The 12,260-nt window shown below is 40.5% G+C and overlaps 1 protein-coding gene across 1 annotated transcript; it reads right to left on the bottom strand.

The window, feature by feature from the left end:
• Window positions 1–10,482: 10,482 nt before the first annotated feature.
• On the bottom strand, window positions 10,483–10,839 carry LOC148880106 (uncharacterized). Its single transcript, XM_088976050.1, has one exon. The coding sequence runs from the start codon at window positions 10,837–10,839 to the stop codon at window positions 10,483–10,485; it is 357 nt and encodes a 118-aa protein (XP_088832176.1).
• Window positions 10,840–12,260: the final 1,421 nt, after the last annotated feature.

Here is a 12,260-nt window from a genome sequence, read left to right as displayed (position 1 = left end):
AAGACTTGATCATGCCCAATCTTCTCCTACTTTCTAGTATTTTCTTGCATTTTCTGCAATTTTTTGTTATTTTGTAATTTTTGCAAATTTCTGTTACTTTTTGGTATTTTCTGTTATTTCTGAAAATTTCTTCAGTTTTCTGCTATTTTCTGGTATTTTCTGCAACTTCCTAGTATTTTTGGTATTTTTCTGCAATTTTCTTGTATTTTCTACATTTATGCAATTTACTGCTATTTTCTGCAATTTCTATAATTTTTTGCTATTTTTATACAATTTTCGCTATTATCTACAATTTTTTGCAATTTTCTACTATTTTCCTGTATTTTCTGGTATTATATATATATATATATATATATATATATATTTGTTTTCTTTTGCAAATTTTCTGATTAATTTCTGGTATTTTCTATTATTTCGGGTATACGGGCCAACCCGACCCGTTTATACCACGTGGCAATCTTAGGAGAGTTGTTTCTCTAAAAAAGTTGTTATTTCGGGTATACGGACTGTCACGACCCGTTTCTACCATGTGGCATGATTGAGAGGTGTTTCATCAAAAATGTTATTTTTGGGTACATGGGTCGAACCAACCCGTTTATACCACTTCATAGTCTTAGGAGAGTTGATTCTCTTAAAAATTGTTGTTTAGGGTATACGGGTCAACCCGACCCGTTAATGTATTTATATGTGATGGTAGGTAGGTTAGTATGGGTGAAGGTGGGCAAGGGTCATATGAATGGGTCAAGTGGGTAATATGGGTGGGTCAGGGTTAGGGTGTGTTATGACCCTTCAACAAGCATTGGTGATAGGTCATGGTGGGTTGGTGGGTCAAGATGGGTACCCATTTGCCATCCTTATTCATGGGTAAGTGATATTATTTATTCAATTATTGTTTCTATGCCCTACATTTTAGTTGGATTAGATGGGTTGGAGAGAAAATCATGCAGAGTGGGTTGGGTAACCTATTACAAGTAAACACACTAATGTTCAGTATACATAGAGCCCACGTGGGTTGTGGGACCTATGCCTTATGCATACCTTCTGTACATGATTTTGTCTCCAACCAATCTGGACCCATTTTAGTAATTTTGTACATTTATCCATATATTTCCCCAATTTTGTATTGACTAAAATAATGTGGCCAAAACCTGATTTAACAGAATTACCATATATCTCTCAAATTTACAAAAAATGAAAAATCATATCAAACCCAATATGATGATGTCAGTTGGTTGTTTATAAGTTTTCCGATATCATGTCTTTCTAGCATAATAAAGGGTTGGGCTATTATGCTGGAAAGACAACCAACCAGTATCATCATAGGCCCATTCGCTTTTGGGGAAGTTACTAGGTAAATGTACTAATTCAAGTAAATATTTCATATGAAATACTTATCTAAGTAAGTGCATTTACTCATATTCTTTTATTTTCTAGATAAATAAGAGAATAACTATTTTATCCATAAAAAATCCATTATTAAAAGTAGCAATTTTGTCCCATGTTGGCAACATTTCTGTTAGGTGGAAAAGTTACTTACCTTGGAAGACATGGGCAAGTGATACCCAAGAAAAATAAAATTTCCACATAAATCTAAAAAAAAAATATGGGTTGTCTCTCAAAATCTAAAAACTGAAGGGGGGAGGGGGTGATTAATTAATATTCACTCCTCACGCCAACCTCATAACTTGTTGTTGCCGTTCATTGGGAATATCTCCCCACAAATAACAACATACTAGTACGGGATATATTCCCAACATGCAACTGCAAGTGATGTGAGGTTAGTGTGACAAATGCTCAGAGCAAATTTGGTCAAAGCTTTTCCACTATGATGTCGATCTGGCATCATGGATTTTTCCTTTGTTTGTCAGTTTTTGTTTTTTTTGGAAGGGGGTAGATATTTGTTTAATTGTATGTTCATTGTTATTGAGTTTCATATGTCTATCTCAATTTTGAGTTATTAAAGAGATGCTAAAGTCATTGCAGATCTTCTGTTTGTGGCTTAGGCTGTGTTTGGAAAAGATGCAAATGGAGTGTAAATTCCGATTCAGGGTAAATTTGCACTCTGGTTCACTTTTGCCTATATTTGGCAACATTACATTTATGCATTGACAAATAACAGACCAATGCATATTTACATTGATAATAAGATCTAAAAGTACATCAATAAAAAAGAAGTAAATTTGCATTCAAGTGGGCTTTTGATAAAAAAATCATATATTTTATTGAAATTCATGTTTGCATCCATTACAGCTAAAAGTCTATTTGGTAAGAAAATAAAATTGCCAATGCAAAACTAACCCAACTTTACAATTTATATGAACCATTTTGCACTCTACATATTTGCATTCTTACTTATTTGCATCATTTCCAATGCAGCCTTAAGGAACCACCATAATGGCTTTGTGCATCCATAACTAAATGCAGAAGACTATATATTGTCCAAACTTCCTTCCTATTCAGTCAATTTTTATTAATGGAAAAGCTAATTTGGATGTTAATATAGTTGACATTTGACAAAAGGCACTCAGATCTCTCCCGTATCATAAATGGGGAGATGTTTCCAATGCACGGTTGTAGTGCCTTTTAAGTAGGTGTGCGTATAGAGTTTTTGTGGTAGGAAATGTAAGAGTGTAAAAACAGCCTTATTTCTTTTTAGGATTAAGTTTTTTTTAAAGGATTAAGAATTGGTTGCACGATTAATATTTTACATTTTTATGTTCTATGAGATTGTGTGAACAAGTGAATGAAATGGAATTTGCCTTATGGCCTTAAAAGATTGAAAGTTTTAAAAGTTAATTTTTTAATTTACCCCTCTCTTTGTGTACGTGTGTGTTGAGGTTCATTGAGAAACATTAATTATTCAAAACATGTCCACTCACCCATTCCTTATCATATACCCAAAGATAAATGATGAATATCTTATGCTATAATTGTGATCTTTGGGTATAGATATTCATATAAACAAAATACATAATAACTGGTAATGTAACTTGACAAATTTAGGACTTGTTTGGTTTGTGGGAATAGGGATCAGGAATTGGAATGGGAATGTTCTGATTCCAACTGTTTGGTTGGACAAAATCGAAATTCCATTCTCATTCTTGCTGGAATGGCATTCCCCCATTTGAGGGAATGGCCATTCCTTTCTCCTTTCTTGGGAATAAAATCCCATTCCCACTCATTCCAATTCCCGTTCCCATTTCTATCTGAACCAAATTGACCATGGGAATGGACCATTCCAATTCTGATTCTGATTCAGACTGTGAATCAAACGGGCTATGGGTCCTTAGAATAGATTGGGGAAGGTAGGGATGGCAATGTTCCCTATCTCAGGTACTTGACTTCTTCGACTTGATGGGGTTGGGGATAGGGATTGCTTTGGCGGGGCGAGAACGGGAACAAAGATTAATAGGGATCCCTGATCGGGGTTGGGGTCGGAGATGGGGATTGAGGTCCCTGCCCTGCCTCGACCCCGATTATATATATTGAATATATATTACTGTGTGTGTATATATATGAGATTATTTATATGTTATAATTTTTATTTACTTTAAGTAAATTTATTTTTTTTTTAAATTGTTAACCAAAAAATTTCAAAGATTCGGGCCCCCACAGGTAAGGGTGTCAATGGATCGAACCCCATCCACTCTAAAACCAATTTGGATGGATTGGACAGACCCACAAGACATATTGGATTGGACCAATCCGGTCCAAAATATTTATTAGATTGTATTGGGCCTGGTCCGTCCATAATAAATTTATATTGGATTGGGTTGGATTAAGCTAATATCTAGTCTATTGACTAGTCCATTTATAATGGACTAGATCAGATTGGACCAAATCCAGTCCAATTGACACCCCTACCCACGGGAAATCCGTCCCCATTAGAGATCATGGATGGATGACAGCTTTTATCCCCGATAGGGATTTATTCCAAAATCATGGTCAGAGATGGGGAATATGACCCCCAAACCCACCACGTTGCCATATGCCTAAAAGGCAAATTTTATTAATAAATGCTTAGAATACATCTCAAGATAACACAATCTGCAAGAATAAAAAAAAAAGTGACAAAACAAAATGGAAAAATAAACCCATTATGAATCCACAGATGAATCCAGATCTCTTGTCAACAAAATCCGTTCCAACCCCTTACCAACATGATCGGATATCACAGATCTGATACATGGTGGGTCTCAGTCTCACAATGAGATATGTGGTGTCAAATTACGTTGGTAGAATGTTAGAACGTGTCTTGTTGGCAGGAGATCACTACTCTCCATAGATTAAAGACCCATCTGCAGAAAAAAAAAACTCCCAGCACCGGGAGATAGAATTCATTAATTAATGAAATATTACCTTATTTTAATGGAATATTACTGAAGATTATACAAATCTTATACTAATTAACTATAGTAGAGAAGGAAGTTGATTAGAGATTGAGGCACTCCAACAAGGTAATATTTCATTGGTGATTTGGTTCATCAAGTATCATTTTACAAGATGATATCAAACAGATAACAAGTCTTTTGTTGGAGATGTATTTTGAACCTCGTTGAAAAATCTGAATGCAAAAGGCAAAAAGTTTAATTTTACGGTAACTTGGTGTTGGATCCTATATAAGGGACGTTCCAATCTACCCCTCCAGGACCCTCATATGGTTAAAGACCAACATTGGAAAATGGTCTTTATAAAAGGGGCCATTATCTGCCATAAAAAGCCATCTAGATATAGAATATAGGTTTTGATTTTTTATCTTACTTTTATGATTGCCTTGACAAAAAACATGATTCACGTAGCTGGCCCAATATAGGGGTGTCAATGGTATTCAAAAATTCGATTTTAAATTTGATATTCAATATAATTGAATCGAATTCATATAATTTGAATATTTAATCAATCAAATTCGGATATTCTATTCATACCAAATAGTTAATCGGATTCGAATTCAGATATGATCTGATTCGATTCGATAAATATCAGAATTCGACTGATTATTTAATTCTTATATAATATAAAATATTTTATATACTTTTATATCAATAAAATATTTATTTTATATATTTATTAATTATCTAAAATAATTAATTAATCAAATTCGAATTGAATTGAATATTTGAATACTTAATCAAATTCAAATTAGGATATTGCCTGATCCGATTCGAATTTGATCCGTTTACACCCCTAGCCCCATATAGTTGGGACAAGTCTTAGGTGATGAAATCATATTTATTTATTTTTTTTGTTTGTTTTTAAAAATTTTAGATGTGTTAACTAAGTGATTATAAAGATTTAGGGTCCATTTGCTTAAAGTCGGAATTGGAACGAATTGTCTATTCTCATAGCCCATTTGGTTCAAGCGGAAATTGGAGTAAACTAGAATGAGATTTCATTCCCAAGGGAGAGAGGGAATAGCCATTTCCTCAAATAGGGGAATGGCATTTCACTAGAAATGGGAATGGAATTCCAATTCCACAAACCAAACAATTGGAATCGGAATGGGACATTCCAGTTCTGATTCCAGACCCCTATTCCTGTGGGCCGTAAAATATTTGGACAACATTTTTTTATAGACATTGACAATATTATATCAAACTATTATTTTGGTTCAAGTTTTTATGGCATGGACGTAAAACCTAGACAAGTATCAAAATAGAGTTTGGATATGCTGATCACAATACATTGCGGGCTGCATTCATCAAACCCCACATTGGAAACGCCTCTTGTATTATATATAGCCAGTGATTTTGTTGTGTGGTTGGATAGATGTGGCCAGCAATATGTTCTAGTCAGCAGATTCAGACTCGTCAATATATATCATATATGATAAATATTATAATTAGTCAAAGCTGTATTAAATAAATAAATAAAAATTCAATTTTCTTGTTTGTTTTCTTATTTGTTCTTATGCTAACCTATAATTATCACCTCATACTATACAAAGGAAGTATACAGAAAGAATGAAAATTGAGAAATTCCTAGCAAGGGCTGACATGTTCAGTCCATTCTTTTTTAGTTTGCTCCTCCAACCCGAGTTGATATCTCCTCCCCACAATGTACCACAGTATATCTCCATCGTTTATTAGGAATGATGGTACCACAACCAATGATATCATTATCGGAAGATATTTCCAATACATGACAGGATGTGCTGTGTAACGAGACGTGTGGGGCGGAAATGTGAACTCCTCCAACCCAGTTGAAAGGTGGAATCAATACTATATCTCTATTACAACCAACTAAAAATTACCAACTGTCTGGGGTGCAATTCATTGGACTCGAGTTAGCATTTTATACTAATTTGCGTTTATACCATCAGGTCGGATCCATTTAGTGCAATCTAACCAGTTGGCACCTAAACTATTATAATATACTACTAGCACGGGTAAATGGAAAGAAAACAAATTTAAATAATTCTTTATAAAATAATTGGAAGATTAAAAATGAAGGAAAAAGTTAATATAATTTTCAATTAAAAATTGAACTTCAGCAATTTACACTAATTATGTGCTACCTCCTTTTTTGGGATAAATAACTCAATTTCAACCCCATGATAAACATTTGCAAGATTGCAGTAAAAGGTAGGTGGACCACAAAGTGGAGAGTATTTCTGGGTAAGAATGAGCAAGAATTAAAAAAATGACGCTAAAATTTCCCATATTTTCTCCTCTACAAATTTTCTCTTTTCTTCCCTCTTCTCACTCTATCTGCATTGTTTCTAAGCCCATTTACCCTCTATATCTTTTTAGGAATTTGTTGTTTTTACATACTAAGTACTAACTGATGTAGCACGATTTGACTACTCCCTGTTGGAGGATGATCTGGCTTCCAGTCGGACAGCGAGTTAGGTGAATCTACAAAATAGCGAACCAGAGAACCCGGGGTGGCTAACCCGACGAGGTCGTTCCGATGCTTAAGTCAGCAAACTGTGTTGCAAGCTGAAAAGTTTTGAGAGCTAGAGAGTAGAAAAATCACGCATACCTTGTGTCATTGGGTTGGTGTCTTTTTATAGTTGAGCCCTCGCGGGTTTTGCGGATTGGTTCTAGGATCTTCGTCCTGATGGGATCCATTTCCGCTTTAATTGGGGAATAATGTTATCAACTAATAAAGATTATCAATTCTGCCCGATCTAGGCGGGGAGAGGATTAGGCCTGCTGTTACGCGGCGTGATCCCGTGAGGTTCGGAGTCTGTTGGAGAGACTCTCGAGATCGTTACGTGGCGGTCCGGGTCAGTAACCCCGAGCTGATACTTTGGTCTTTTAGTTCCGAACTGGATTGAATGCCGAGGTGACTCTGTGCTGAGGTGACCCTATCCGAGGTGATTGAATACTCGAGTTCAATTGTTGCGAACTAGGCTTGCCGGGCTGAGCTGTCATCTCTTAGTTAGGTCGTGTCCACGTGTCCCCTTCTTGCTAGGTTGTGCCAAATCACCCTTCATCAATTGTCCCCCACTCCTCGTGCCAGGGGTCCCAACCCAGTGCGAGGAGTTCATGGACGATCTAGGTGGATTTGGCACGGGGTTTGGCAATCTGAAGAGTGAACAGCTGGTCGGACCTGTTCAATCATCTGGCTCATCTGACCCAGATTGCGTCCCGGGTATGCGCGGACGTCATGCTGTTTATAAACTCTACGGACGTCAAAGAGCATGATCAACTGATTCCGTCCTCGGGTGTCGTGCAACCGGTTTTCATGAGAGCTGTTGGATCGAGCAGGTCTTAGCCATTGATCACCACGTGGTGAGATATAAATAGGGGGTTGAGGGCCCCTCTTCTTCGCCAAAAATCTTGTGATTGAGCTCTCTCGAGGTTGCGTCGGAGTCCTTCAGCTCGCCACTTCTCCCCTTGTGTTCCGAGGTCGTTTTCGTCTTTTTTGGTGAGTTTGTCTTTTCTTCCTTAGTTTGTTCTCCTTTCCTGTTCCTGTTTCAATATGTCTAGCATGGATAGGCTTCTTAGTGACTCTAGTGGGCTTGAGGGTGCCGAGGTGCAGTCCTCGGCTCCCGCTGGTGAGGTCAGCTCCTCGTTAGGTAGTTCCCCCCCTCGCCCTTTAGGAGAAACCTCTTTACCTGAAGTCGGGCCATCTCAGCCTTAGGAGCCTATAGCTCGGGAGGAGGGACCAACCTCCAGAGAGGGGGTCCCGTCTTCTTCTTGGGGTCAGGATCCAGATGACTTCGGGCCTTCCGCTATGACCTTGGATAGGCTACTGTCCTTGGTAGCTCGTTACCGTCTTCCTAATAACTTAGTTTTCAGTAATCCTTTGGGTTGGTACCCTTGGGTTCATGGTCACCATGAGCTCATAGTTTTCGAAGAGTAACTCGTAGCTGGGATACTCTTCCCGCTCCACCCATTCATTATAAAATTAATTAAGTTCTTTGACATCACCATCGACTAATTACACCCGAACTCCATCCGAAATATAGTAGGTACAATCTCCCTATTCCACGAGTACAATCGACCTCTGTCCTTAGACGTTTTTATCTCGATTTGCTCAATCAAAAAGAACCCCGCTTGCTTGCGCGGGGACGTTCGACAAAGTTACTACATCTCTCCTCGCCCCGAGTTCAAAATCCTGTTCGGTAGCCCGAACAAAATACTAGCCTGGAAGAGGAGATACTTTTTTGTCCGGAACCCTGAGGGGTGGCCCTTCCCGACTCACTAGCGGGTGGCTATTAAAGACCCTAGGGTGAGGCTAGTTGCGGAGACCAGTGCGGTTGTTAACTCCTGGAGGGACCTCGGCCTAGAGATGAGAGACTTCTTGGCCGAGGAGAAGCTTGTGCGAGCTGGGCTGAGCCCTCCTGGTAGGCCTCCATCTCGATGCTCATATTCTTTTTTACTTTGAATTTTCTTTAGTTCGCGACTAACCTTTTATTTTTCTCTTGTAGTAGCCATGCCGGAGGTCGATGCAGAGAACATTCTAAAGAGCTTCCAGAGAGGGAAAAAGAGGAAGGCCTCAAAGAAGTCTCACCGGGAGGCCGGTCCCTCTGCCCTCGTCCCACCCGAGGTCGCTGCGCTGGAGCTGATCTCCGCCGAGCTTCCGGAGGAGGAGGTCCATGCTGATCCTCCTATCATGGACCTGGACGAAGACCAGGACGAAGAAGTTCCACCTCGTGAACTGAAGAGCACTTCCATGCCCGAGCCTCAGCTCTCGAAGGAGAGCATATTGACCCCTCGGCTCGAGCTCCTCAAGAGTAAGGATGCCGTATTTCCCACCGATGTCGCGGAGTGGGCTGACATGCCCACAAGCCAGCTTGGAGACCGGGCTGCTAGCTACTATATGTTGATGAGTATTTTACTTTTATACTTCATTTCCTTGTTCGATTTTTAAGGGTACTTACCTCTGCTTTCTTTTTGCTAGGTGAACTCCGCCATTCACTCATTGGTCTACCAGTCCAAGGTCCGCTTGAAGTGAGCTCGGGAAGCCGAGGCGAATGCTTGAAAACTTTACCGCGAGCTGGACTTAGCTCGGGGTGAGGTTTTTCGGGCTAAGAAGAGAGCTCAGAGTCAACAGGAGCTGATCCTGGCGCTGACTGAGGAGAAGGAGAAGCTCCAATGCAAGAACGAGAACCTCGATGCGATGATCAAAGAGTGCACCGAGTTCTTCGAGACCGCCAATAAAGAGGCACGAGCTGAGGAGAGAGAGCACGCCATTGAAAGCTTCAAGGAGTCTCCAGAGTTCCACAATCTCCAGATCGAGTACGGATCGAGTTCTTACCGGTCTGGCTTCAAGCTATGCAAATATCTAATGCGGTAGAAGTTTCCCGAACTGGACCTCGGAGTTGTTTCTATGTCTGACCTCACTTCTGAGACGGTGAAGGCGGCCAACAAAGAACCCAGCTCCTCCGAAGAGGAAAGCGATGATGAAGTTTCCGAGGCAGGCTTGTCAGGTCGAGAGAGACCGACCTGCCCAGTAGTTCGGATGCATGATTCTTGCCTCTTTTCTTGGACCTTTATGTTGTACACCCCGAGCCTCCGAGCTTAGTTCATAGTGAAAGTTTCTCTTTTTTCTTCTTTTTTTTGTACTCAAAACTTTACATCAATGAAATACAAGTATTTTGGCTATCTCTGTGCAAGAAACTTTCTAAGTGTAAATAACTCCCGAATTGGCGAACTAAACCAAATAGGAGATTTTTTTTTCTAAGTGTTGGTTACCCCGAACTGTCGAGCTTAATTACCCCAAACTGTCGAGCTAACGAGCTGGACTAGGAGTAGGGATAATTGGAGTAGATTTTTTTCTAAGTGTTGGTTACACCGAACTGTCGAGCTTGGTTACCCCAAACTGTCAAAATAACGAGCTGGACTTCGAGTAGGGGTAACTTTGCATTATTGTACACCAAGGTGGGTGGACATTATAGGGTATATACCCGACTTGTCTGAACACAGGCTACTCGCTTAGTTGTCGGTTATCCCTCAGTGCCGAGCCGTCGAGCCCGACGTGGAAATGTCACTTTTTGACCCGGGCGTTATAGTACCAAGCTACTCTCTATTGTTAAGCTGCAGTCCAGATGTATGCCAGGTCTCGTACTTCTTCCACCAGGTCCAGGTTAGTACGGAGCTCGTCATCATTTGTCTCTTCGTCGTAGGCCTCAAAGCGTAGTGTAGGCACCTCGATTTCTGCTGGGATCATCGCTTCTATGCCGTAAGTGAGGTTAAAAGGAGTCTCACCTATGGCAGTCTTGATGGTAGTCCGGTAGGTCCAGAGTACACTGGGCAGTTTGTCTACCCACAATCCTTTGGCTCGAGCTAAGCGAGCTTTTAGACTGCGAAGTATGACTCTGTTGATGACTTCCGCTTTCCCGCTCGCTTGGGGGTGTGCCACCGAGGTGAAATTTTGTTGAATTCCCATTTCGACACACCAATTCTGAAACTTGATAACCTCGAATTGCTTCCCATTGTCGGAGATGAGTACTCAAGGTAGCCCAAAGCGACACACTATGTTCTTCCAAAAGAAGTTTTGTATGTTGAGGGCTGTGATTGTAGCTAGAGATTCAGCTTCCACCCACTTCGTAAAATAGTCTACTACTACGACCGGAAACTTCCTCTGTCTTGTTGCTGGTGGGAATGGGCCAAGTATGTCGATTCCCCATTGTGCGAAGGGCCACGGGCTAGTGAGGTATTTCAAATCGGCAACATGTCGATGGTGGATGTTAGTGTGCCTTTGACACTTATCGCACTTCTTGACGAGCTTGAGTGAGTTTGCTTTCATCGTGGATCAGTACTAGCTTGGTGAGGACGACGATGGTGTGGGCTTGGAAGTATGGACGAAGCTTGTGAGCTGCTATGATTAGCGCGTACGCTAGTTTCTCGATCTCCGGGTACTTGGTTTCTACGTCTAGCAAAACTTTGCTAACATAGTAGATGGGTCGTTGGACCCGAACTACCTCTTTGATTAGTACCAAGCTGACCACCTCGTCACTCGCGGAGAGGTACAACTTTAATACATCCCCTTCCTCGAGTCGGGTCAGAACCGGGGTCTAGCTAAGTATCTTTTTAGCTCGTCGAAGGTGAGCTGACACTCTGCAGTCCACTCGAAGTCTCTACTTTTTTTTATGGCTTTAAAAAAGGGTAGGCAGCAATCTGCCGATTTAGACATAAAATGACTTAGGGCGGCTATCTAACCATTCGCCCTCTAAACCTCTTTTAGTTTGCAAGGTGGTCTCATATCTAAGATGGCCTTTATTTTTTTTCGGGTTGGCTTCGATGCCACGTCGGTTGATTATATAGCCCAAAAATTTACCCAAGGTGACCCTGAAGACACAGTTGTTAGGATTTAATTTGATATTATATTTTCGTAAAATTTGAAAAACACTTTGCAAATCATCTAACAAAATATTTGAATACTGGGTCTTCATGACCATGTCATCAACATAGCATTCAACTTTATTGCCAATTAACGGCTCAAAAATTTTGTTTACAAGTCTTTGAAAGTTTGCCCTGACATTTTTTAGTCCGAAGGGCATGACCTTGTAGCAATACAACCCGAGTTTAGTGATAAAGGTAGTTGTTTCTTCGTCGGCGAGGTCCATCTTAATCTGGTTGTAACCGGAATAGGTGTCGAGGAAGCTCAACAACTCATGCCCTGAGGTCGCATCCACTAGGCGGTCGATCTTGGGCAGCGGGAAGCAGTCTTTCGGGCATACTCTATTTAGGTCGGTGTAATCGACGCACATGTGCCACTTGCCATTGGCCTTTTTTACCAGAACTGGGTTAGCTACCCAACTCGGGTAATTGACTCCCTTGGTGAAGTCTACCGCTAAGAGCTTCCCG

Source organism: Nelumbo lutea, chromosome 1, assembly GCF_056320005.1.
Source record: "Nelumbo lutea isolate HS-2025 chromosome 1, American lotus-T2T, whole genome shotgun sequence".
Classification (NCBI taxonomy): domain Eukaryota; kingdom Viridiplantae; phylum Streptophyta; class Magnoliopsida; order Proteales; family Nelumbonaceae; genus Nelumbo; species Nelumbo lutea.
Note: the sequence above shows the minus strand (reverse complement) of the source record. Positions and strands in the feature narration are given on the sequence as shown.

Excerpts from the sequence above, each read along its gene's own strand:
- LOC148880106 (XM_088976050.1), bottom strand. The coding sequence starts at position 10,839 with ATGGGAATTCAACAAAATTTCACCTCGGTGGCACACCCCCAAGCGAGC.